Source organism: Vigna angularis, chromosome 6 (genome assembly GCF_016808095.1).
Source record: "Vigna angularis cultivar LongXiaoDou No.4 chromosome 6, ASM1680809v1, whole genome shotgun sequence".
Lineage (NCBI taxonomy): Eukaryota > Viridiplantae > Streptophyta > Magnoliopsida > Fabales > Fabaceae > Vigna > Vigna angularis.
The window spans coordinates 1,536,223-1,560,383 of NC_068975.1; the positions used below are offsets into that span (position 1 = coordinate 1,536,223).

Genomic DNA, 24,161 nt, shown 5'->3' on the forward strand with positions numbered 1-24,161 from the left:
TTTATAAGTTATACAATTTAAAATATAATTTTTATTTCGGATTTATTTCCAAATTTATATTATAAATTATATAATCTATAATATAATTTACATTATTTTCTATATTTTGAAATGTAATTTACATTTTATAATTTTTTAAAATTTATATTATAATTTGTATAATTTAAAATGTAAATTTAGATTATGAAGTGTGTAATCCAAAATATATATATATATATATATATATATATACAAAATTATATCTTTAACAGTCATATAATTGGAATTTTAAAAGGCACGGGTGCCCAAAGAAAATATGGAAGTACTGGAAGAAATTCCCTGATAACGCCAGTAGACGCGCAAAACACACAGTAGCTAAATGTATAAAACAATGTTTTAAAGGAAAGAAAATGCAACAAAAAATAAGCATATTCCTAAACGTTGTAGAGCGTATTTTGATTATTGGAAGACCAAATCGAGGAATTCAGAAAAGGGAACCCCGTTCGTTCTTTCCGTTCCGTTTCGGTTCCCTTTTCTCTTCTTTCCGATTGAAATTCCTTTTACCTTCCCAATTACCTCACAATTCCTTTCCCTCTGATCAAAAGAGGTTGGGTCGATCGCTGAACGCAGAAGATGGGGATGAAACAAGTCATTAAAAGCCTCGACGCGTTTCCACGCGCCGAGGATCACTTGTTGCAGAAAACCCAATCTGGGGCTCTTGGTATTCCCCCTTTTGCTCCCAATTTGTTTTATTTGAGTTAGTTATTTGTTTGTAACTTTTTCTTCAATTTAATGTTAATTTTTGCATTGTTGTTTTTGTTGCAGTATCCGTAATTGGTTTGATTATAATGGCCACATTGTTTGTGCACGAGCTGGGTTATTATCTTACAACCTACACCGTTCACCAGGTTTTTTTTTCCTTTTCTGCACTCATAAATTGAAATTGCATTCGTAAACAAATATTATGATTGAATAGATAACTAAAAAATGGTTTTGACCTGTGCAGATGTCAGTGGACTTGAAGCGGGGGGAAACTCTTCCAATTCATATTAACATGACGTTCCCTTCTTTGCCTTGTGATGGTTAGTTAGTGAGGTGTTTTGGTCTGTTTGATTTTTTTTTTCGGTAATGATGTGGGGGTTGTGTGTGTATGAAATTCTGAATGTTTGTTCTCTGTGTTTGCGGGCAGTTTTGAGTGTAGACGCCATTGACATGTCGGGCAAGCACGAGGTGGATCTTGATACTAACATATGGAAAGTAAGTTGGTTTGTGGTTCGTAATAATGTACCACGTTTGAAGTGTTTAGAATGTTGTGTCATGTGTTTGTTGAGATATAGTGATACGTCAAAGTATATATTTAGGATGTAGTGCCGAAAGTTGAAGGATGTCATTGAGATGAAGAGATATGTCTAGGCCTGGGTGTTGGGATGTGGTGTGATAGAACCTTGTAATGTATCATTGAGATGTAGCAATGTGTCTTGATGTAGGCCAAAGGTGCTTCATGAAGAGGCCTCAATTTTTGAGATGAGTGTTGCTCATGTATTGTTGAGTGTTCTGTGCTAATTGGCAGGCTGTGTACTGTGTTGTGGTAGCGTTTTATTATAGGTGTCACATTGTTGAGATTTTTAGTGGTGCTGATTGCTGCAGATTACCAATTTGAAGTTGTAGTGGTATGCCTAGCTTGAAAGAGAACAATGAAAACATTTATTTATAAATATGTATAGATTCATTGTTTTAGAGGTTAGCCAAATTATATGCTCTAATAATTAGGAAATCTTATCATTGTATTTATCATATTAATTTGTTAATTGTCTAATTGAGACACATGGTTCATCATATATTATTTGTGCATCCTAGAATCTCCTACACACCTTGATAGGATACTGGGTGATAGGATAGAAGGCAGGGGAGCCGAACGGTAGGAAGCAGGAGGAAGCAAGCCGAACAGTGGAAGGTGGTGAAGAGTTGGAGCCGAACAGTAGGAGGTAGGGGGAAGCAAAGCCGATCGGAAGGAGGTGAAGAGCTAGAGTCGATCGGTTCAAGAGTGACTATCCTAACTGGGACAACAGTTAGGATGGGCGGAAAATAATTATAATAAATAGAGCTATATCGTAGGGAAATATTCAGTATAAGTTAATTATAGTAAATAGAGCTATATCCTAGAGAAATATTGAGTATAAGTTAATTATAGTAAATAGAATTATATCCTAGGAAAATTAGTATAAGTTAATTATAGTAAATAGAATTATATCCTAGGAAAATATTCGGTATAAGTTAACTATAGTAAATAATATTCTAGGGAAATATTTAATATAAATAAAGCTAAATGCTATTGTTTAGGGCATGCTTTTGATTATTGAGTTTGTTAACAGGCGGCTACGCTCTTGTGATGGAGGTTGTGTTCCCAAGTAATTGAAGGAGGTTATGCTCCCAATTACCTTGTTTACTTTTGTTTATTTAGATATTACCATAAAAAAAAGAAGTTCATTTGTTCATTATCATTCGTTCATTGTCTTTTCTACCTACTCTGATCGTGTTTAATTACGTCTCCCACTCGGATACGTAACAATTGGTCTGACCTGCCAGATCGATAGGGAGGAGAAAAGGGCGTGACAGAGGGAACTGTCGGATCTAGTGAGAGGAGTGAAAGGCGAGATGGAGGGAAGAATGAATGCAATCGAAGGGAAACTGGAGAACGTGGGGCTGAAGTTGGAAAACCTGGAGTTGTCCATGGGGGCTTTGGAGGCGGCAATGCAAAAAAATTTCCAAGAACTGATGAGGATGATGGGAGGCCGAGACCAACAACTAGATGACAACTCGGATGGAAGCCAGGGGTCTGTCAACGGAAAAAGGAGGGACCGACGAGATGAAGAGGAAGGCGAGAAAGAGGGTGGTGCATAGGAGCAACCAAATTGGAGGGAAATGGTAGAGTTACCCACGTTTGAAGGGAGTGATCCATTGAATTGGGTCATTAGGGCTGATAAATTTTTTGAACTACAAGAGGTGTCAGAGGAAGAAAAGGTGCGCCTAGCCTACATCAGTATGGAGGGCAGTGTCAGATACTGGTTCAGATTTTGGAGGGAGAAGACCAGGGACCGCTCGTGGCTGGCTTTGAAGGAGACAATGGTGATTCGATTCGGAGGAAGAAATAGGGGGTCAGTCTTCGAAAGATTGCGGCCAGCAAGCAATCAAGATCCGTGGAAGAATACATCCAAGATTTTGAAATCTTGGTGGGTTAGACGAAAGGAGTGCCCAAAGAACAACCGATGGGGTACTTTATGGCAGGATTACAGGAGGGGATTCGTAATCAAGTACGGCTGCTTAATCTGCAGGAGTTGATGATCGCCATGAGAATTGCAAGGGATGTTGAGGAGGCCCAGGGCGGGACAAAGGCTAGAAACTGGAGTGTGACAAAGAACCCATCGTCTTTGGAACGAACGAATAGTGAGGAGATACGGCCTGGGGCAAATCGCTATAATCCAGGCCGATCGGGAGTCGCCGAGCGGTCCGAAGCCAATCACTATAACCCAGTCCGATCGGGAGTCGCCGAGAGTGCGGGGTCAGTACAGAAGGAGGGTAGTGATAATAATGGGAGAAACACCAGGAATATGCCTTATTCAAAAGCCCTGAAACGGAGAGAGGAGGGAAGGTGTATCAGGTGTGGGGAACCGTTCGGTCCTGGTCACCACTGCCTGGACAGGAGTTTGAGAGTCGTGATATTGGCAGAGGACGAGGAGGAATTGCCACCACCCAAACCTCCATACTTGAATTGAAGAGGAGCCATGAGATCAAGCTCCCCGGTTCCAACCTTGGGGACAAGGTTGTTCTGCAGCGGGGTGTAATGATAGGATACTGGGTAATAGGATAGAAGGCAGGGGAGCCGAACGGTAGGAGGCAAAAGGGAAGCAAGCCGAACATGGAAAGCGGTGAAGAGCTGGAGCAGAACGATAGGAGGCAGGGGGAAGCAAGCCGAACGGTGGAAGGTGGTGAAGAGTTGGAGTTGAACAGTAAGAGGTAGGGGGAAGCAAAGCCGAACAGAAGGAGGTGAAGAGCTGGAGCCGATCGGTTGAAGAGTGACTATCATAACTGGGACAACAGTTAGGATGAGCGAGAAATAATTATAGTAAATAGAGCTATATTCTAGGGAAATATTCACTATAAGTTAATTATAGTAAATAGAGCTATATCTTAGGGAAATATTGAGTATAAGTTAATTATAGTAAATAGAATTATATCTTAGGACATATTCAATATAAGTTAATTATAGTAAATAGAATTATATCCTAGGAAAATATTCCGTATAAGTTAATTATAGTAAATATAATTATATTCTAGGGAAATATTTAATATAAATAAAGCTAGATGCTATTGTTTAGGGCATGCTTTTGATTATTGAGTTTGTTGACAGGCGGCTACGCTCCTGTGAGGGAGGTTATGCTCCCAAGTAATTGAAGGAGGTTATGCTCCCAATTACCTTGTTTACTTTTGTTTATTCAGATATTACCATCAAAAAAGAAATTCATTCGTTCATTATCATTCGTTCATTGTCTTTTCTACCTAATGTGATCGTGTTTAATTATGTCTCCCACTCGGATATGTAACACATCCTTTCATGCTAAGGATTGAATATTTCAAGTGTGAGACTAGATATTCGTGGGTGGTCTAATAACAGGTGGCATGATAGGTCCAATAAAGTTTGCAAAGATAGGTTTTGATACCATCTTATAAAATGTACTATTATGGTACAAAACTCACCTATAAAGCGAGGTTGCATCGACTTATATGTTGTAATTTGATCATATCTCTAGTTTATGTGGAATCTCCAACCGTAAACAATGATTATTGTCTTGTATCAAGTAAATTTATCTAATAGTTGTTACTTGTTAAATTCTTTTATGATTAATAATTATTTACCCTTTGTTTGAACTTGTTGCAGCTTCGCTTGAACATGGACGGCCATATAATTGGCACTGAATATATATCCGATCTTGTTGAAAAGGAGCATACCCATCATAAGCATGGTAATTTCTTGTTCCTTCAATAGCATGGACTTTGTTCATCATTTATGAGAGATTTTTAGTTTTGTATAACTTCAATTCTACTCTAATCTCCTCTTGCAACCAATTCGAAAAGATCCTCATCAAATACTGCCTGTCCAACCCCTTAATAACTCTAGCAAGTCTTTTAAACTATATTATAAATTCAGTTACCGAATTCTCCTGCATCAGAGCACTTGAGATTAATAGGAGAGAATCTAAAATTGGAGGGCTTGAAAGACCCCTCCTATGATCTTCTATTTATAATGATAGAAAACTGATACAATGAGAAGATAAAAGATCAAAAGACCACCTTAGACTCCTAGGTACAACTCATAGAGTGCACTAAACTCCTAGGTACAAGACTAGGTACTAATCATAATTACAACAGATAAATGGTTCCCAATGCACTACTTATTACTTATTTCAACAAAAGCCAACACCCATTCGAAAGGGTCTCCCATCAAAACTGGTTGGAAACTTTGAATGAGCATTTTGAAACCAAAACAAGATTGATTTGGGTTGCACATTTCCCACCATGAAACCAAAATAGTGCATTGCCTTCCATGGCCACCATAATTGCTACCACTTTCTCCTCTTCTTGAACCCCTCTCAAACAGAAAAAGGCGACAAACTTTTCTTATCCATCTTACAAGTTACAACATCTCCCTCAAATATAGGAATATCCTTCATTTGTCACAATTCTTGTTTTCCAAGGATGTTGCACTCACAAATTCTTCTTGTATACCTTCAAAGACTTTGGTTCGTAGAAATTGCTGCCCTCACACTTTTCCCACATCCTTCTTTCACAACCCTTTTCCACAAGCCACTTCAACTGAGGCATTCGAGAATCTTGTTATTTAATTCTAGCTTCCAAATCCACATCCATTTGGGATAATCTTGCATTCAATCTTTCTTCAAAACCTTCAAGTAGGTCAATCCTAGTGGCTAGAGTCTTCTCCAATGCCTCCACTCTTGATTCCATCATTCTTGTAGCATCGTGTGTAATAACCTGCAAAGCCTGGATTGAGCTTTGATACCAATTTATAGAAGCTGGATCAGAAAACTCAAAAAGGGAAAGAACAGTTGAGAAGTAAACCTAAGAGTTGTGTATAAAAGTTTCAAAAGTACGAAATTTTACACATACACTTCTAGCACTTTAAGGGTCTAGAAATCTCCCACTGACCAACTATCTTTTCATATCTCCCAAGACCCAAAAAAGCACCTATATATACAAGCTTCCCAATGGAACAATATAACCAGTAGCAGATTTCTCAACCGTTTGAATCAAATCAATTAGCTGTCTTTTCTTTCTCCCTTATTTCTTCTTTCTATGACCTTTCAAAAATATTTTTCAAATCTTTGAGTTCTTGAATCTTGAAATCAATAATCAAATAATTATGAATCAACTAAGTAGAGAGGGAAAAGAGAAAGATCAAGACACAACAATCTATACTGGTTTGGCTATCACAAGCCTACATCCAGTCCTCCTTCAACAACCTTAGTTGGGAATCCACTATAATGATTGACTTTACAAGAATACAATGACAACCCTCAATTGCACTCCTCTCACCACTCAAAATCAAAATAGCAAACAAGAGATAAACACCCTCAATCTCTTACAAACACAAGAGCAATCCCAGCTCTCAAACTTGACTATCCTCACACAGGTATACAATGCACAAATTGTATGCACAGATTGTTGATGAACCTGATCTTTAACACACTCTCCAAGGTGCAGATTGAATCAGAACCAATGTAGTCCAAAGTCTTGAATGAGTTCTTGATTTGTAATCACAGAATGAAGCTTAGACTCTCCCAGAACGTTTCTTGAGATCACCTGTAATCAAAGCTCAACAAAATTGTTAGTATTTGAAAATTGTAACGTTATTGAAATAGGTCTCAAGTCACATATATATAGGATTTTCAAATCCTGACGCAGAATAATTGGTTATGTTAATTGCATAATCTGTTATGCATTTCTTTCTGTTTTAACAGATTATCTCATGTGTGTAATGGATTAACAGTCTTAACAGATTAGGCTATTTGTGTAATGGATTAGACTATTGTTTCTGATTTAATTTATTATCAAACTTATGCAATCGATGATATTGACATTTAACCATATTAGCCATCTATTTGTCATCTTTAACCGATTATGTTACTTATATAACAAATTATGGCTTTCTCTGTGTTTTAATCGATTATGTAACTTATATAATCGATTATAACAGAGTGATTTGTCCCTGTTTAGCTTTCTAAGTGTTCTGGTTAAATCTAACATATTATTACACTTATGTAATCGATTATTTATACCAGAAACTAGATTTCTAATCTATTTTAGGCTTGATTTACTCATCGTTAATGGATTCAAACATCTAGCACTAACATGTTAAAGATATATACATTTGTTATGCCATTTTGTTGTGCAAGAAACCATTTAAACAATTAAGCTATTCATCATAAAAAACAGAGATATAAAGAAGCTAAGCTCCCCCTATCAACACAATCTTTGGTACCTGATCTCTCTTTTGAAGGACCCTCTTGTTTGGATGCTGCCCCTGTTCCCTTCCTGTAGTTTGGTGATTACACTTTGCTGCACCTTTCTTGTTTAGTGCTTCTGCATTTTCTGGATTGTTCTTACCCTGACCTTGGTTTATGCTCACATATTCTATTAGTCATATTCTTCTAAAGTCAAACTGTAGTTTAACTAGTGTGGTTTTCAGGGCTAAACATTTGATTGTGTATATCATATTCTTGTTACGTTTTTTCTTCACCACTTACAGCCTTGTAAAAACTGTGAACAGATGATCATAAAGATCATGATGAGCATTCAGAACAGAAGATTCATTTGCAAAATCTTGATGAATCTACGGAAAATATTATCAAGAAAGTGAAGGAAGCAATAAAAAATGGGGAAGGATGCCGGGTATGAATAAATTGCAATATATGAATTATTTTTGGTGAATTTGCGTTTAACCTTCAAAATTCTTGACATTTTCTTTGATACTATTAATCCTATGGCAGGTTTATGGCGTTTTAGATGTTCAAAGGGTTGCTGGAAATTTCCATATTTCAGTACATGGACTTAATATATATGTTGCACAAATGGTAAAATATTAATTTTTTTTTATTAATCTTGTATACATATAGGATATGTTTGGAATAGCTGCGAAAATTAAATTATATGTATAATCAATTATTTATATAATAAAATCAGAATCAGTTTTTGTTTGGGTAAGTTTGAAGTGGTTAAGATAACAGTAAGAAATATGAGAAATATTTGATGATATCATCTTAGAATATTTTAGAGTGTGTTAGATGATATTTTAAAATATTGTTTTAAATATTATGACTTGTTTTCTTATTTAATTAGGATCTTATTATTATAGGAATATGTTATTATAATTAGATTTATCAGAATTTGATTGTTAGGCATATCATCTCCTGTTATAAACTGCACTATTCAAAAGTACAAACTATACTCACGACAATTTGTATCAACCTGCGATCTTGTGTGGATCCAACGACTTCTCCAAGATTGTGAAAATCAAGCAACCCTTCAATTTGTCTCTACTCCCAAGTTCCATAAACAAATCCAAACCAGAAACTGATTGTCATTTTTTGGGGTACGTAGTTGTCCAAGGAAATTAATACTGAATTAATCTGTCCAATGATCAGATTGCCTATGTTCCGACCAAATTCTTAAGGGGACCTCAAACTCAGTTCATATGTTACAACCTTACTGCATAGAAAAGGCTTTTTGTCTTCTAGGTTATTTTGTGAAAGTTGTTTTGGCCGTGCCTGTCTATCCAATAGGATCCTAGGTGTAGGTCTTTTGTTAGCTTTTTTGGTATTACTGTTCAGATTGAGTCTAGGTCTAACAAACTAACACACTTTGAACTGTTTACGTAATGTACTCTAATATAGAGTCATTTTGTCTCAAGAGTATACAGTACTTTAATAAAGAGTCACGTGTATCCTTTAATCTTTAGTATAAGTCAAATAGTTTTAGCCATTAGATTAGTTTATTTTAATGGATAAGATTTGGTGTATGTCTTCTTTACCTGGTGTTGACGGATCTCATCTCATGTTTATATGTGTAGTGAGAGGGAGGGTAAGAGAAGCTCGGTTCTATAAAGAGATAAACCTTCTGTTTAGGGCCGACCCATAAGAAAGCTTTCAATCCTGGATATAACTGATTTGTCAAGGCCAACTATAAGAAAAAGACCCCCACCCTAGATGAAGAGCAATTACAATGCTGAAACTCAGCACAACTAGTTGGGACTTCCAAAAACCATTACCACGTATTTGCAAATTATATCCACTCATTCAGGGATATATTTTCCATTTATAGACTTAATTTGGAATACGCACATAAATTTATACCAATGTGACTTTTTTGTACCTTGTATGACCTTCCTGTCTAAAATTTGCTTAGAAAGATGCCTGTCGTATTGATGAATTCTACGACTAGTTGGGACTTTCAAAAACTATTACCATGTATTTGCAAATTATATCCACTCATTCAGGGATATATTTTCCATTTATAGACTTAATTTGGAATACGCACATAAATTTATACCAATGTGACTTTTTTGTACCTTGTTTGACCTTCCTGTCTAAAATTTGCTTAGAAAGATGCCTGTCGTATTGATGAATTCTACTATATCTGATAGTTAACTCAGTTGTGATGGCTTTATGCAGATCTTTGACGGAGCAAAGAATGTGAATGTTAGTCATGTCATCCATGATTTATCATTTGGCCCCAAATATCCAGGACTTCAAAACCCACTTGATGACACAAATAGGATTCTGCATGATACCAGTGGAACATTTAAATATTATATAAAGGTTTGTGCTTTGAGCTCTTAGTAACCTTTCTACTTAGCCTAAGCAACAGTGCAGGTGGCCCTCGTTATTCCTCCATGCTGCTCTGATAGTTTGGAGGATGCCAATTATCTATTTTTCTCCTCCTTTTCCTTTGTCTAGATTGATTCTTGCCTGCCTTCTGATGAAATGGATTGACAAATATTTGTTGCGTCCTCTTAGTATAGCCATGTACTGAGATCCAATATAAATCCAGATAATTGAATTGGAATTGAATTCAAAAATATTTTCTGAAAGTTCAGTTTTGAATTTTGTAAATCTAAATAATTCAATTGGATTTTAAATTGAAAGACATATTTTTTAAAAGAAAATAGTTTGGATGTTTATAAAAATTTGAGACCAATTTTAAATTTGACACTGTTTTCAAAATCGGTTTGAAATCTAAAATAGTTTTAAAGTAATACATACATACCTACATACATCTATATATATATATATATATATATATATATATATTAAGAATATTTTTTATTTAGAATGAAATTTTGTCATAATCTTTCACATTTAATAAATATGCAATTAATTAGTAATCTAAAAACAAACTAGTTCTTTATATTTGGCGCATGCTTTCTTTAGAACTAGGTACAATGTTTTACATGTCTTAAATGGATGTGCATGTCACTTGTCGCTTTCTAATGAGACCAAATAGTGTATTACTACTTAAGAATTAAGTTTTGAAATGGAAGGATAAAGAAATACCAATTACTATATTTTAGTACAAAAATGTATAACTAAATATAAAAGTAACGTTGTTTGCTAAACATCAAGATATTTAGTTGGGTTGGCCCTTGTCTAGGTTTATGATAGATTTCTTTATTATAGGAATCTATCTCACTCGCACTTAACACTCACAAGCACAAAAAACTAGAAAACAAACTCTATATTATTCTTGTATTCAAAAAATATGAATGTACAACACCACATTTCCAAGGGAACACTTTCCCTTTACAGCAACAACCTCCTATCTATACAAAGAATATCAAAAGCTAATCCTTAACCATAGCTCTCAGCCTTCTTATAAAGGACACCTCTAACCCAACCAACTACTAATCGAACTGCTAACAGTTGCAACCAACCCCTAAACGCCTAACCCTTTCAATAATTTCTCTTCCTCCTCTCATAAACCCTTAATACCCTATCATTACCTGTCGCCTCATGAACAACCTTGTCCTCAAGGTTGAATTCGAAAACTGCTCCTTCATGGTAAGCTCATCCTCCCAAGTTTCTCCTTCTTTTCCACCTTCCTGCCACTCAATCAACACCTGTGGCACCAGATCCTCCTTCTACTGCTTCTTCCTTCTATTCAACACCTTGAGTGGCCAACATATTGGCCCTCCTCCTTGTAAATCTTCTGGCAAGTCTCTCTGTACCTACTGTGTACCTACTGTGTACCTACTGCCAGCTTTAGTTGGGATACATGGAATACGAGGTGTATTCTAGCTGTTTCCGGAAGCTGAAGTCTGAAAGGCACTGGTCCAACCTGTTTAATCACTTGGAAAGGTCCATAGTAGCATGCTGAGAGTTTTGGATGCAGCCTAGTGGGCGTGACGCTTGTCTGTTGGATCTGATCTTCAGATAAACCTAGTCCCCCTCATTTATAGTCGCTAGTCTCCTTTTTTCTATTGGCATACTTAGCCATCTAGTCCTACACTCCTGTCAAATGATATCTAAGCTGGTTCAATGCTTCATCCTCCACTATTGTTTCCCCTGGCACAAAACATGTTAGAGTTGGTGGAGATCGCCCATAAACTGTCTCGAAGGGAGTACACTTGGCAGCTCCCTAATAACTGGTATTATACCAGTATTCTGCCTAATGCAATATCAAGCTCTAATTTTTTGGCTGCACCGAGCTAAAACAACGCAGATAAATCTCTAGTATCCTGTTGAGCACTTCGGTCTGCCCACCCGTCTTTGGATGATAGGTAGTGCTCATAAGAAGCTGGGTACCCTGCAGCCTAAAGAGTTCCTTCCAAAAGAGTCTTAAGAATGTAGGATCCCAGTCACTCACAATTGAAGTTGGTACCCCATGAAGTCTAATGATTTCCCTTACAAAAACCTCTGCTATGGACTTGGTTTTTAAGGATGTTTGATGGGTATGAAATGCCCATATTTTCTCAGCCTATCCATCACTACTAACACTGCGTCGTACCCATGGGATTTGGGTAACCTCACAATAAAGTCCATGCTGATATCCTCCCATATTGCTTGAGGAATGGGTAGTGGTTGTAGCAGCCCTTGGGAGGATGATGCTAGGTACTTGTGCTACTAGCAAAGCAAGCATGCTGCCACAAAATCAGTCATTGATTTGTTCATGCCCATCCAATACAGTGATTGTGCTACCTTTTTGAAAGTTCTGTAAACCTTTGAGTGTCCTCTGGTAGGGGTGGCGTGAAACTCGGCCAGCAAGCGTGGAATCCAGGCTGACTGGGCAACACCAAGGCTGTGGTAATAGCCTCCTTTAAGGCCTTCATAGTAGCCGCGTGCTGTTGTGGCCACCTGATTTGCCTTTTCTTCAACAAATCAGTCAACGGCCTAACTATCTTGTCATAGTCTCTTATAAACCTCCTGTAATAGCTCGTAAGGCCTAAGAAGGCTCTCAACTCTTTAATGTTTTTAGGTTTCGGCCAATCTACCGCTGCAAACACCTTTTCTCCATCCATCTCCACCCCCGCTTCTGAAATCATGTGACCTAGATACCTGATGTGCCTCCTTCCAAATTTACACTTGTTTGCAAAGAATTGTTGTTGGGCCAACGTTTCCAGCACCAGTCTGAGGTGTCTCTTAAGCTCTTCCCATGACCTACTGTAAATCAATATGTTGTCAAAGAAGAAAAGGACACACTGCCTCAGAAAAGGCCTCAAAATGGTGTTCATCACGCAGGGGCATTGGAAAGCCCGAATGGCATAACTAGGAACTTGTAGTGACCTTGGTGAGTTCTGAATCCTGTTTTCTTGATGTCCTCCTCCCTCATACGAATTTGATTGTATCCAACTCTCAAATCCACCTTCGAAAAGTATGTTGCACCCTACAGCTCATCCAACAACTCTTCAATCACCGATATTAGAAATTTGTTGGGTATTGTAGCTGTTCGGATATTTATCCTATTTTATCATCATTATATTGTGTCAAGGGTTATCCTATTTATCATGATTATATTGTGTCAAGGGTTACCCTATTTATCATGATTATATAGTGTGTAGGATTACCCTATTTATCATGATTATATTGTGTCTAGGGTTACCCTATTTATCATGTACTTTTGTATCAATTTATTCCTATAAATAGAAGATTGTGAGAGGGATCAATCAAGCCCTCTAGAATTATTTTACAGTTTAATTCTCAAGTTGGTATCAAAGCGGGTCGATCCCGCTCTGGTTTCTGTCTCGTAATATCTGTCCGGCGCCATAGTCTGTCGTCGCCCGCCACCGTTCGCCGCCGGCCACCGTCCGGCCACCATCCGCCATTGGCCACCATCCGCCGTCGCTGTCACAGTTCCGTTCGTCTAAACCCTTAGGGTTTTCTTGTTCCTCGCTGGTACTATTTGTCTTCTTCAGAAATGGCGTCTGGCAGTACTCTTTCCTTCTTCGGAAGTCCATCAATTACCTCCGAGAAGCTAAATGGAAAAAATCATCTATCATGGTCTGCTACCGTTGAAATGTGGTTCCTTGGCCAAGGGCATTATGACCACCTTGAGTGAGATGGAAGCCATGTGCCCTACTGAAAAAGCTTACCAGTGGAAACAAACAGATTTCCAGTTGTGTGCCCTGTTATGGCAATCAGTGGAACCCAAACTTCTTGTATCTTTGAGGGCTTTCATAACATTTCACTCCTTTTGGAAGAAAGCCCAAAGCATTTATGCCAACGATATTCAACGTCTCTATGACACTACGAACAAGCTTGCATCTCTTAAAATCGCAGACCATCATATGGTGTCGTTCATGGCTGAAGCCCAATCTGCTGTTGAAGAACTCAAGATGTTTTTGGAAGTGGATCCATTAGAGGATATCAAAACGAAACTAGACAAATTTCATGGTGTTGTCCTTCGTGCCCTACATCCCGATTTTGATCATCTTAGACATCAACTTCTAACTAGTCATGAGGTCCCCTCTATGGAAACATTGACCACTCGCCTTCTGCGTGCCCCGGTACCTCAAACTCAAGAAGCGCATGAACTAGTGGAACCATCTGTCATGGTTGCCACACGAGGAAGAGGAGGACGTGGCACTAGAGGTGGAGGATGAGGAGGTCGGGGACGTCCTCAATGCACATACGGTAAAAGGATGGGTCATACTCAAGAGAATTGCTACTCCTTAAATGGTTTCGCTTCCAAAACTGCCAATATTTCGAAGATTGAAACTTCCACTTCTATGTTTTCTATGTTTTCTGAGGATGAATATCAAGAGTATTTAAGGTTAAAGTCTAATAGCTTGGCACAACCATCAGAATCTCCAAGTACATCAACCGTCTGCGTTTCTCAATCTATGGAAGGTCAAAATTCATGGGTAATTGACTCAGGTGCTTCTGATCACATTTGTGGTAATACCTCTTTGTTCTTATCTATTTCCTTTCGAAAAAAACTTCATTTTATAACCCTTGCAAATGGATCTAAAACTTTCTCCAAAGGAGTCGGTCATGTTTCTTTGTCTCCCTCCCTCAATCTCAACTCAGTCCTTTTTGTCCCTAATTGTCCTTTTAATTTAATTTCCCTAAGCCAGTTGACCAAAATGTTAAATTGTTCAATAACCTTTGATCATAAATCTTTTGTTATACAGGAGCATGGTTCGGGGAGACAGATTGGAGAATGATATGAAGCTGGTGCATTATACCATTTTGGATCTCGTCCAAGGGTGTCCTGTGTTGCTGCTCCTAATCCTAAAGTGCTACATGATCGACTTGGCCATCCTCATTTGTCCAAATTAAAAAAGATGTGTCCTGAACTTAGTGGTCTCCAAACCTTAGAATGTGAGTCAATTAGAAAAACATGTTAGATCTTTCTTTCCTAAAAGGTCTCAATCAATATGTAATTCTAGTTTTTCCATCATCCATTCTGATATATGGGGACCTAGTCGTATCTCCTCCTTTGGTTTTAGATATTTTGTTACCTTTATTGATGAATATTCAAGATGTACTTGGGTTTATCTTATGAAAAATCGTTCTGAATTGTTAATTATCTTTACATCCTTTTTGAATGAAATCAAGAATCAATTTGGTCAAGTAATCAAAATATTAAGAAGTGATAATGCAAAAGAGTATTTCTCATCCTCCTTTTCTGCCATTTTGAGTTCCCATGGTATCTTACATCAGTCTACTTGTCCTCATACACCGTAGCAAAATGGTATAGCAGAACGAAAAAATAGACACTTGGTTGAAACTGCTCGTACCCTTTTGTTTGGTGCCCATATTCCTGTCCATCACTGGGGGATGCCATCTTAACTGCATGTTATCTTATTAATAGGATGCCTTCCTCCTCTCTTGATAATAAAGTCCCTTTCTTCATTTTGTTTCCTAATGAACCTTTCTTTCATACATCTCCCTGAGTGTTTGGTTGTGTATGTTTTGTTCATGACATGTCTCCAGGTCTAGACAAACTCTCCGCTCGCGCTCTCAAATGTGTCTTCTTAGGCTATTCTCGACTTCAAAAAGGATATTGGTGTTACTCTCCTGAAACTAAGAAGTATTACATGTCTGCCAATGTCACATTCTTTGAACATACTCCTTACTTCTCTCCATCTGTTCAGGATGTTTCTATCCTCCAACAGGTCCTTCCTATTCCAATGGCTGAGTCAAATAGCTCCACTGTCTCTATCATTCCAAGTCTTGATCACAATCCTTCTACACCCGTTTCTCTACATACTGAGATCATCCCACACAGGGCCCCAATGGATAGTCCACCTCCCCAAGACAATGGTGAATCTCCTACTTCAGATTCTTCTCCCTCGTCACCTCCTCCCACGCCTCCTGGTGAAAATGATTTAGCATGGCCTATTGCCCTCAGAAAAGGTACTCGTTCCACTCGAAACCCTCATTCCATTTATAATTTTCTAAGCTATCATCGATTGATTCCCTCCTATTTTTCTCTTTTATCCTCAGTGTCCTCTGTTGTTATACCCAAGAATGTGAAAGAAGCACTTGATCATCCTGGATGGCGACAAGCTATGATTGTAGAAATGTAGGCCCTTGACCACAGTAATACTTGGGAGCTGATGCCCCTTCCCCCAGGCAAAAAGGCGGTTGGTTGTCGATGGGTGTATGCAGTTAATGTCGGCCCTGATGGTGAAATTGATCGGCTCAAAGCTCGGCTTGTTGCAAAAGGTTACACTTAAGTTTATGGTCTTGATTATTGTGACACTTTCTCTCCTGTAGCCAAGATGACTACTATTCGCCTCTTCTTTGCCATGGCAGCCATTCGTCACTAGCCACTTCATCAATTGGATATCAAGAATGCCTTCCTACATGGTGATCTTGAGGAGCAACCTCCAGTAGACAGTTCCATGGACCCAAACCAGAAATTAAGGACAGAAGAAGGTGAATTATTCTCCGATCCAGAGAGGTATAGGAGGCTGGTTGGAAAACTGATTTATCTCACTATTACAAGGCCAGATCTATCCTTTGCAGTTGGAGTGATTAGTCAGTTCATGCAGACTCCATGTGTTGACCATTTGAAAGCTCTCATTCGCTTTCTAAGGTATGTATAGAAGGCTCCCGGGCAAGGATTGTTATATAAAGATAAAGGAAGCATTCAGGTCTTTGGGTATTGTGATGCAGATTGGGCAGGTTCACCTATTGATAGACGGTCTATTACAGGATATTGTGTTTTTCTGGGAGGAAACATTACTTTATGGAAAATTAAGAAACAGAAGGTAGTAGCTTGATCAACCGCGGAAGCTGAGTATAGGGCAATGACATCACTAACATGTGAACTTATATGGGTGAAACAATTCCTTCAAGAGGTTAAATTTTGTGACATCCATACTATGAAGATGTATTGTGACAATCAAGCTGTTCTCCACATTGCATCAAATCCAGTGTTTTATGAGAGGACTAAACATATAGAAATTGATTGTCATTTTGTTCGTGAAAAGTTGTTGACTAAAGAAATATGTACTGAGTTTATTGGGTCAAACGATCAACTCGCAGATGTATTGACCAAGTCATTAAGGGGTCCTCAGACTGAGTTTATTTGTTTCAAGCTTGGTACATACAATTTGTATGCTCCAGCTTGAGGGGGAGTGTTAGGATATTTATCTTATTTTATCATCATTATATTGTGTCAAGGGTTACCCTATTTATCATGATTATATTGTGTCAAGGGTTACCCTATTTATCATGATTATATTGTGTCTAGGGTTACCCTATTTATCATGTACTTTTGTATCAATTTATTCTTATAAATAGAAGATTGTGAGAGGGATCAATCAAGCCCTCTAGAATTATTTTACAGTTTAATTCTCAAGTGTCGCCTTGTTGAGATATCTGTAATCAATATAGAATCTCCATTTGCCATCCCTTTTCTTCACCAAAATCACAAGGCTGGAGTAAGGGTTGTTGCTAGGCTCGATGATGCCCATTTCTAACATTTCGGCCACCTTCTTCTCTGTCTTAGTCTTCATCAAGTGCGGATATTTGTAAGGTCTCACATTGACTGGATCTATTCCTTTCTTTCTGGGTATTTTGTGGTCTAAAAGTCTGACCGAAGGAAGTCCTTGGGGTTCCCTGAAGTCCCTGGGGTTCCCTGAAAATCCCCTCAAACTTGCCTAGGATTTGCTCTAAATCTTCAGCATGAGCGTGGGTCAGCTACGCCATTCCCTCACCTCAATCTTCTAATTCTGTCTGACCCAACCCAAGATCAAGGTAACCACCTCTATCTCCGTTTCCTTCAACAATGCCTCTGGGGATACCACCTTTTTGGTTAAGGTAGAGTCCTCCTTGATCAACACCTCCTCATCTTTCTGACCAAATTTTATTGTCAGATTTCCCAAGTTTATTTTAACCAATATGAGATCTACCCCTCCTAGCTCGAATAGGTAGAATTTCACCATAACTTCCACTCCTTCCAGGACCAACGAGATGTCGTTACAGCATCCTTGGGTGGTCTTCCTCTGCCCATCCCCGAGACACACCTTATAGATTGAGTTTTAGCTCTTTGTGAAGGGGAAACCCTTGGAGGAGAGAGTGCTCTCCTATTTTGTGTTCTTTTTAGTCTATACAGTAAAAAATATTACTCTTCTTTCTCTTTTCAGTTCTGTGTTCCTAACAGATTGTCTGTTACTAATTTGTGGAAATAAAAACTTAACATCTATCAATCAAGTGCACAGAAAGGCCTAAGAGTCTGAGTGCACAGAAAGGGAGAACACTTGTAATGTTTTGGTTGAAGTGCAAGTGTCCAATATACACTAGCATGTACCAACACAATTGAACTTTAAGCTTAACATTCCCTACCAGTAGAACTCATAAAAAGGCAAAGACAACACCAAGATCTGAAAGAATTCAACCCAAGTGGAATAGCAAGGTTGGATGCATATTATAGAACCTGGTTTGGTGATTCTAGCCTGTAAATGTACAAACAACGTGGAATTTTTGCTGGAAAGAGCTGGATTTCTATTTTTCTAAATTTTGGTCGTCTTCCGGATTTTGAGTCAAATAGAAATTTAACTTGTATAAAAACCAACATATTCTTTATTTTGTTAAAGAAAATAGCGAGATTCTTGGGGGTGAGTTCCATGTTTAAATTTCACAGCAGAGAAAATATTTATATTAAGAATCATAAATGCAATGGTAATTATAAATAAATGCAAGAATATAAAGGTACTCTAATTAACATAATTACATAAGGTAATATGCCTTAAGTAATTTGTTTATATTGAAATCCAGCATCAGTTTATGATTTTGGTTTTTAGCAGAGTTGCTCTTTGTAGAATGCTCAATACAATCACCCCCTCGGATTTAAAGTCTGGTTTATATATCCTCAATTTATAGTACTGGTCAGACTTCTTTCTTATCAGCCACAATTAAGTAAATATTACTTTGAATGCCCAACTTCTCTTCCTTTAATCTGCTGGAAAAACTAGCAACTCCTGAAGTCAGAATTGAGGGTATTAATAATCACATAGCCCTTAACCTTTAGTATAATTTAGTGACTGTAATTTTTAATTCCAGCATCTATTTTGTAAAATTCATAAATTTCCTAAACTGATGCAGGTTGTTCCAACCGAATATAGATATATCTCAAAAGAAGTTCTACCAACTAATCAGTTCTCAGTATCAGAATATTATTCACCAATTAATCAGTATGATCGGACTTGGCCAGGTTCGTTTTATATATTTAACATTGGCTTTGTTAATGTTTTGGTCTAGATCTTCATTATTGTTTTCCATTTATACTTTGCATGCAGCTGTCTACTTTTTGTATGATCTATCACCCATTACTGTCACTATCAAGGAAGAGCGCCGGAGTTTTCTCCATTTTATTACTCGGCTATGTGCTGTGCTAGGTGGAACCTTTGCTGTGACAGGTTTTGTTCTTAATTACTTACTCTACTGTTCTTCTTCCATTGATCATTGCATCCATCCACACGGTTGGCCTATATTTTTCCGCCCCAAAAGTGAATTGTTGTTTTAGGTACTCCAGGGACAATAAAATAGTAAAGTTTCCGCCATATGATCATTTCTGCTGGTTTTAGCATAGTACTTAAGTCAAACCACATTAGTTGATATGATTTCATCAAAAGGATTACAAAATTATAAGATTTTCAAAAATTAGTTCTGATATCATATGTTAGTTTTCTGGAGTCTTTATCCGCTTAAATTCTTCCTGCCGCAGTCTACTCTGTTTCTTTGACTCACGTTCTTGTCTAAAAGCTTATTTATAACGACAGGAATGCTTGACCGTTGGATGTACAGACTTATTGAAGCTCTGACTAAATCAAAGTCTAAACGGTAGATCATGAAAGCCATTATACGTCCTCAACCAAGGGATTTCAGGCACTGTATGGAATTTACTGCCGCCAATTATTTAGAAAATATTGGTGGCACAGTTTAATCAGGCATGAGGTTTTAAACACGTGTTCATACAGTTGCATGTATTGTCTTACATCAATGACTAGCTGATCCGATCCTTTTCTTTTGGATGAATGTTTTGGGGTTCGATTTGAGTGGTAGACAACATTGTACAACATATTCTTATCAATCAAGCCTGTGGAATTTACATAGTAGAACTCAAATTTGGAATATAGTGATTATGATAGGTTGTCTATTTCTCGTAGTTGTGCAAGTTCGTATTTGGATTTCCCTGATTATATTATTCCAAAGTGGCAGAGGATTTTTCTGTTGGTAGGGCACTGCACTCAAAAGAGATTGGAGTATTTAAGTCAGTTTGTGTTAGGTTTCTTGGTCTCAAGAAACCTAGATACTATCTCAAAACAAATAATCACAACTGATTTATGAATTCTCACTATAAGGAAACAGTTTTATTGAATGGAAATAAACGAAAAGTAATTAACAACAATCAAAGAAAAACATTCTCTTACACAGGACAAGTTTTTGTAACAAAACATTCCACAACTACCAAAATATACACCCACCTCTTTAAAAAACATAAATGAAAAGCACAGAAAATCGTCAACTACTAAACAAAAACTACCCCTAACTACTATGAAACTCCTCCTAACTCCCTCAACCACTACTTACTAACTGCCATATTTAATTTTTCATTTGTCTACGATTTAAAACTGGATTTATATGACAATCTACATGAATGTGGAAAACACAATTCCTAAGACTTGACGGTTTTTAAGAAACAATTCAATGTCAGTGAAATTTGAAACAAATTGGATTTAGATGGCTGAATACATATTTGTGAACACTATAAACTAATTATTTTGTCTAATTGTTGACGGTGAAAAATTGGATATCAGTGTTTTCTTTTCGTACAACATATTAGTCAGTTTTGTCTATTCGATGGTGTTTAGATGATATTTAAGTGTTTTGCATGAAGTGTTTCTTATTTCACTACTTGTGTTGATTAATTAATTACTTTGATGTCTTTTAAGAAGTGAATTTTAAAATTAACTTAATCTCACAAAACTGACTTTTAAGATATATATATATATATATATATATATATATATATATATATATATATATATATATATATATATATATATATATATATATATATATATATATATAGTTTGTTAACGCGCGTATACCTGTTTTTCAGTTTGTACATGTTAGCAATGTGTATTAGTTGACAAAAATACTCTTATATATTATGGATTATAAGTTTTGAGGTTAAGAGTATTTTAATAATTTTCATTCTCAAAACTAAAAAAAAAACCAAACGCTTACTCACCTCTCTCATTCCTCTCAACCCTTTCTCTTTCACTCCAACCTTTTCTCTGTCATCCCTATTGTAGTCCCAATTCAAAAAATCAGAAACATTTGCCGTCAAACAATTTGTCTTTGTAAAGAGTTGAGTCACTAACATATTCATCTTCAGACAAAGATTCATTTAAGATTTCTTCAATTTCACCATCTTCACTAACCTCTCTAATTTCATCATCTGCATATGTTGAATCATCATCTCTAATAAAAACCCTCCATGCCAATTACATATTCTTTCGGATGTCATTATGCTTGTAAAAATTAGATAAAATTATATACGACAAAAATTATAAAATGAAAACTCATTATAAAATCATTTATAAGAAATTATTTAATAACGAGTGTTTCTGATTTTTTCCAGGCCCATTACCAATTTCTTTGATGTCATTATGCTTGTGAAATTTAAATAAAATTAGATAAGACAAAAATTATAAAATGAAAACTCATTATAAAATCATTTTTTGTGAGAAATTGTTTAACTGCGAGTATTTTTTATTTTTTTCCAGGTCAATTACCAATTTCTTTATGCTTGTGAAAATTGGATAAAATTAGATAAGACAAAAAGTATAAAATGAAAACTCATTATAAAATCATTTTTTGTAAGAAATTGTTTAAGCGCGAGTATTTCTGATTTTTTTTCCAGATTAATTACCAATAGCTTTATGTTTGTGAAAATTGGATAAAATTAGATAAGACAAAAATTATAAAATGAAAACTCATTATAAAATCATTTTTTGTAAGATTGTTTAACAAAATTTCTGTTTTTTTTTTCAGTTGGGGCTGCCATAGGATGACGAAGAAAATGTTCCAGTGGGAGAGATGAAAAAGAAAGGGTTGAGAGGAATGAGGGAGATGAGCAAGGGTTTGGGGTTTCTCTTTTTAGTTTTGAGAATGAAAATTATTAAAATACCCTTAACCTTAAAACTTAGAATCCATAATATATAAGGGTATTTTTGTCTACTAAAACCCGATACACATTGCTAAAATGTAGCAACTGAAAAACAAGCGTACACGCGTTAGCAAACCCATATATATATATATATGTATATATATATATACATATACACATATATATACATATACATATGTACATATATATAAATTGATCTTATATTTAGTTAATGTGAAACTTCCAATCTATTTTCTCACGTCGAGGTGTATACATCTTGAGTGTATGACTAGACATTAATAGGTGGTCTGATAGTAGGAGGTACAGTATGTCTAACAACACAAATATTTTTTGAATAGGTTCTAACAATGACACTGATATCTTGTTAAGAAATGAATTTTAAGCCTAACTCAATCTCACAAAACTGTCTTGTAAGGTAAAGTTTGCACTCACTTATATATTATAAATCGGTCTTATCTTTTATCAATGTTGAATTTTTAACAATTTTTATACTTAATTAAGCTTTAAATCTTTTTGAAGTTTGTGATTTATAAATAGAGATCCTATCAAATTTTTGATTTATTGAGTAATAAAAAACTTAAAATATTTCCATTGAGTCCAGATTGTAATGTTAATTAGGTTGTTAACCTAAGCATTATCTTACATGTCACTTTAATTGATTTTTTGTCACATGTAATTTTATAAATTACAATTTTATAGAAATTTCAATGGTTTTATTGTTAAATAATTTTATAATTTTAAACATTTATGTAAAAAAGATAGGCCAATAATCTCAACCAAGAAGATGATGAATTGGTTTTCCTCTTTAAAATATTGTTCTTTCAAGAACTTTTTAAAATCTTTAAAGTTTTATTGGGGTTTATCCTGACATTCTAATGGTCATTCATTATCAAATAGAGATGATTGACATATGTGGCGAGAGTGACACGGGGTCTTAGTCTTGGGTGCTTCCAGTATGATCTAAGGCGTATAGAAAACTAATCTTGTGAGTGTGGTAGGATGAAACTCATTGACAATGACATTGCAAAGTAGAAGAAGCCACCACAAATGTACAACCCACCTTAACTCGACATTCATTCTAAATCCGGACAATCAAGTCAAAGTATTGTCATATATAAAGTGTTTGGTTGTTTTGATATGATATGTTTATCTTGTGTATAATATTTTAATGTTCATATATATATACACATATATATACACATATATATATATATATACATATACATACATATATATACATATACATACATATATATACATATACATACATATATATACATATACATACATATATATACATATACATACATATATATACATATACATACATATATATACATATACATACATATATATACATATACATACATATATATACATATACATACATATATATATATATATATATATATATACATATACATATATATATACATATATGTATATATCATTAAGTGTTTTTATTCAAGCTTATTCTTGCTTTGTTTTGTTTGTTGTTCTCTCTTTTCATCTTAATGAGTGTGTACTTAGAGAGAACATCTTTTCAATTGTCTCAGCTTAAGGATTGAGGGTGAAGTAGCTTTCATTTGAGTGGTTTTGTATTACTAAAATAGAATGTTACAAGAAAATTATAAAATTATAAAATTATATAATTATTAAATTATAAAATTGTAAAATTATAAAATTATAAAATTTTATAATATTTTTATTTTATATATTTTTAGTTTTATAATTTTGTAGTTTTATAGTTTCATAATTTTATAATTTAATATATTTATAATTTTTCATTATGGTTTTATAATTCTATAATTTTAAAATTCCATAAACCTATGATTATAAAATTATGTAATTATAAAACAATTATGTCGGTGGAGAAGGATAATAAATATATTACATTCTCGAGCAAGCATGGTGATAATTTAAGGAGCACTTCAATTTACACTTTCAATTGGCATGAGAAAATA

At 35.8% G+C, this 24,161-nt stretch overlaps 1 protein-coding gene across 1 annotated transcript; it reads left to right on the forward strand.

Moving 5' to 3' along the window:
- The first annotated feature begins 381 nt into the window (after window positions 1–381).
- On the forward strand, window positions 382–20,125 carry LOC108343096 (uncharacterized). Its single transcript, XM_017581160.2, has 11 exons — window positions 382–700; window positions 805–887; window positions 986–1,061; window positions 1,169–1,236; window positions 4,916–5,000; window positions 7,823–7,944; window positions 8,043–8,126; window positions 9,723–9,869; window positions 19,104–19,212; window positions 19,298–19,417; window positions 19,781–20,125. Exons 1-11 carry the CDS (start codon window positions 613–615, stop codon window positions 19,843–19,845), a joined length of 1,047 nt encoding a protein of 348 aa, XP_017436649.1. The 5' UTR covers window positions 382–612; the 3' UTR covers window positions 19,846–20,125.
- The last annotated feature ends 4,036 nt before the right edge of the window (window positions 20,126–24,161 follow it).

What these genes read in the sequence shown, in the direction of transcription:
- LOC108343096 (XM_017581160.2), top strand. Translation starts at nt 613, where the DNA reads ATGGGGATGAAACAAGTCATTAAAAGCCTCGACGCGTTTCCACGCGCC. An exon ending in GCATACCCATCATAAGCATG is followed by an intron (nt 5,001 to 7,822) that starts GTAATTTCTTGT and finishes AACTGTGAACAG; the next exon opens with ATGATCATAAAGATCATGAT. An exon ending in TGGAACCTTTGCTGTGACAG is followed by an intron (nt 19,418 to 19,780) that starts GTTTTGTTCTTA and finishes TTATAACGACAG; the next exon opens with GAATGCTTGACCGTTGGATG.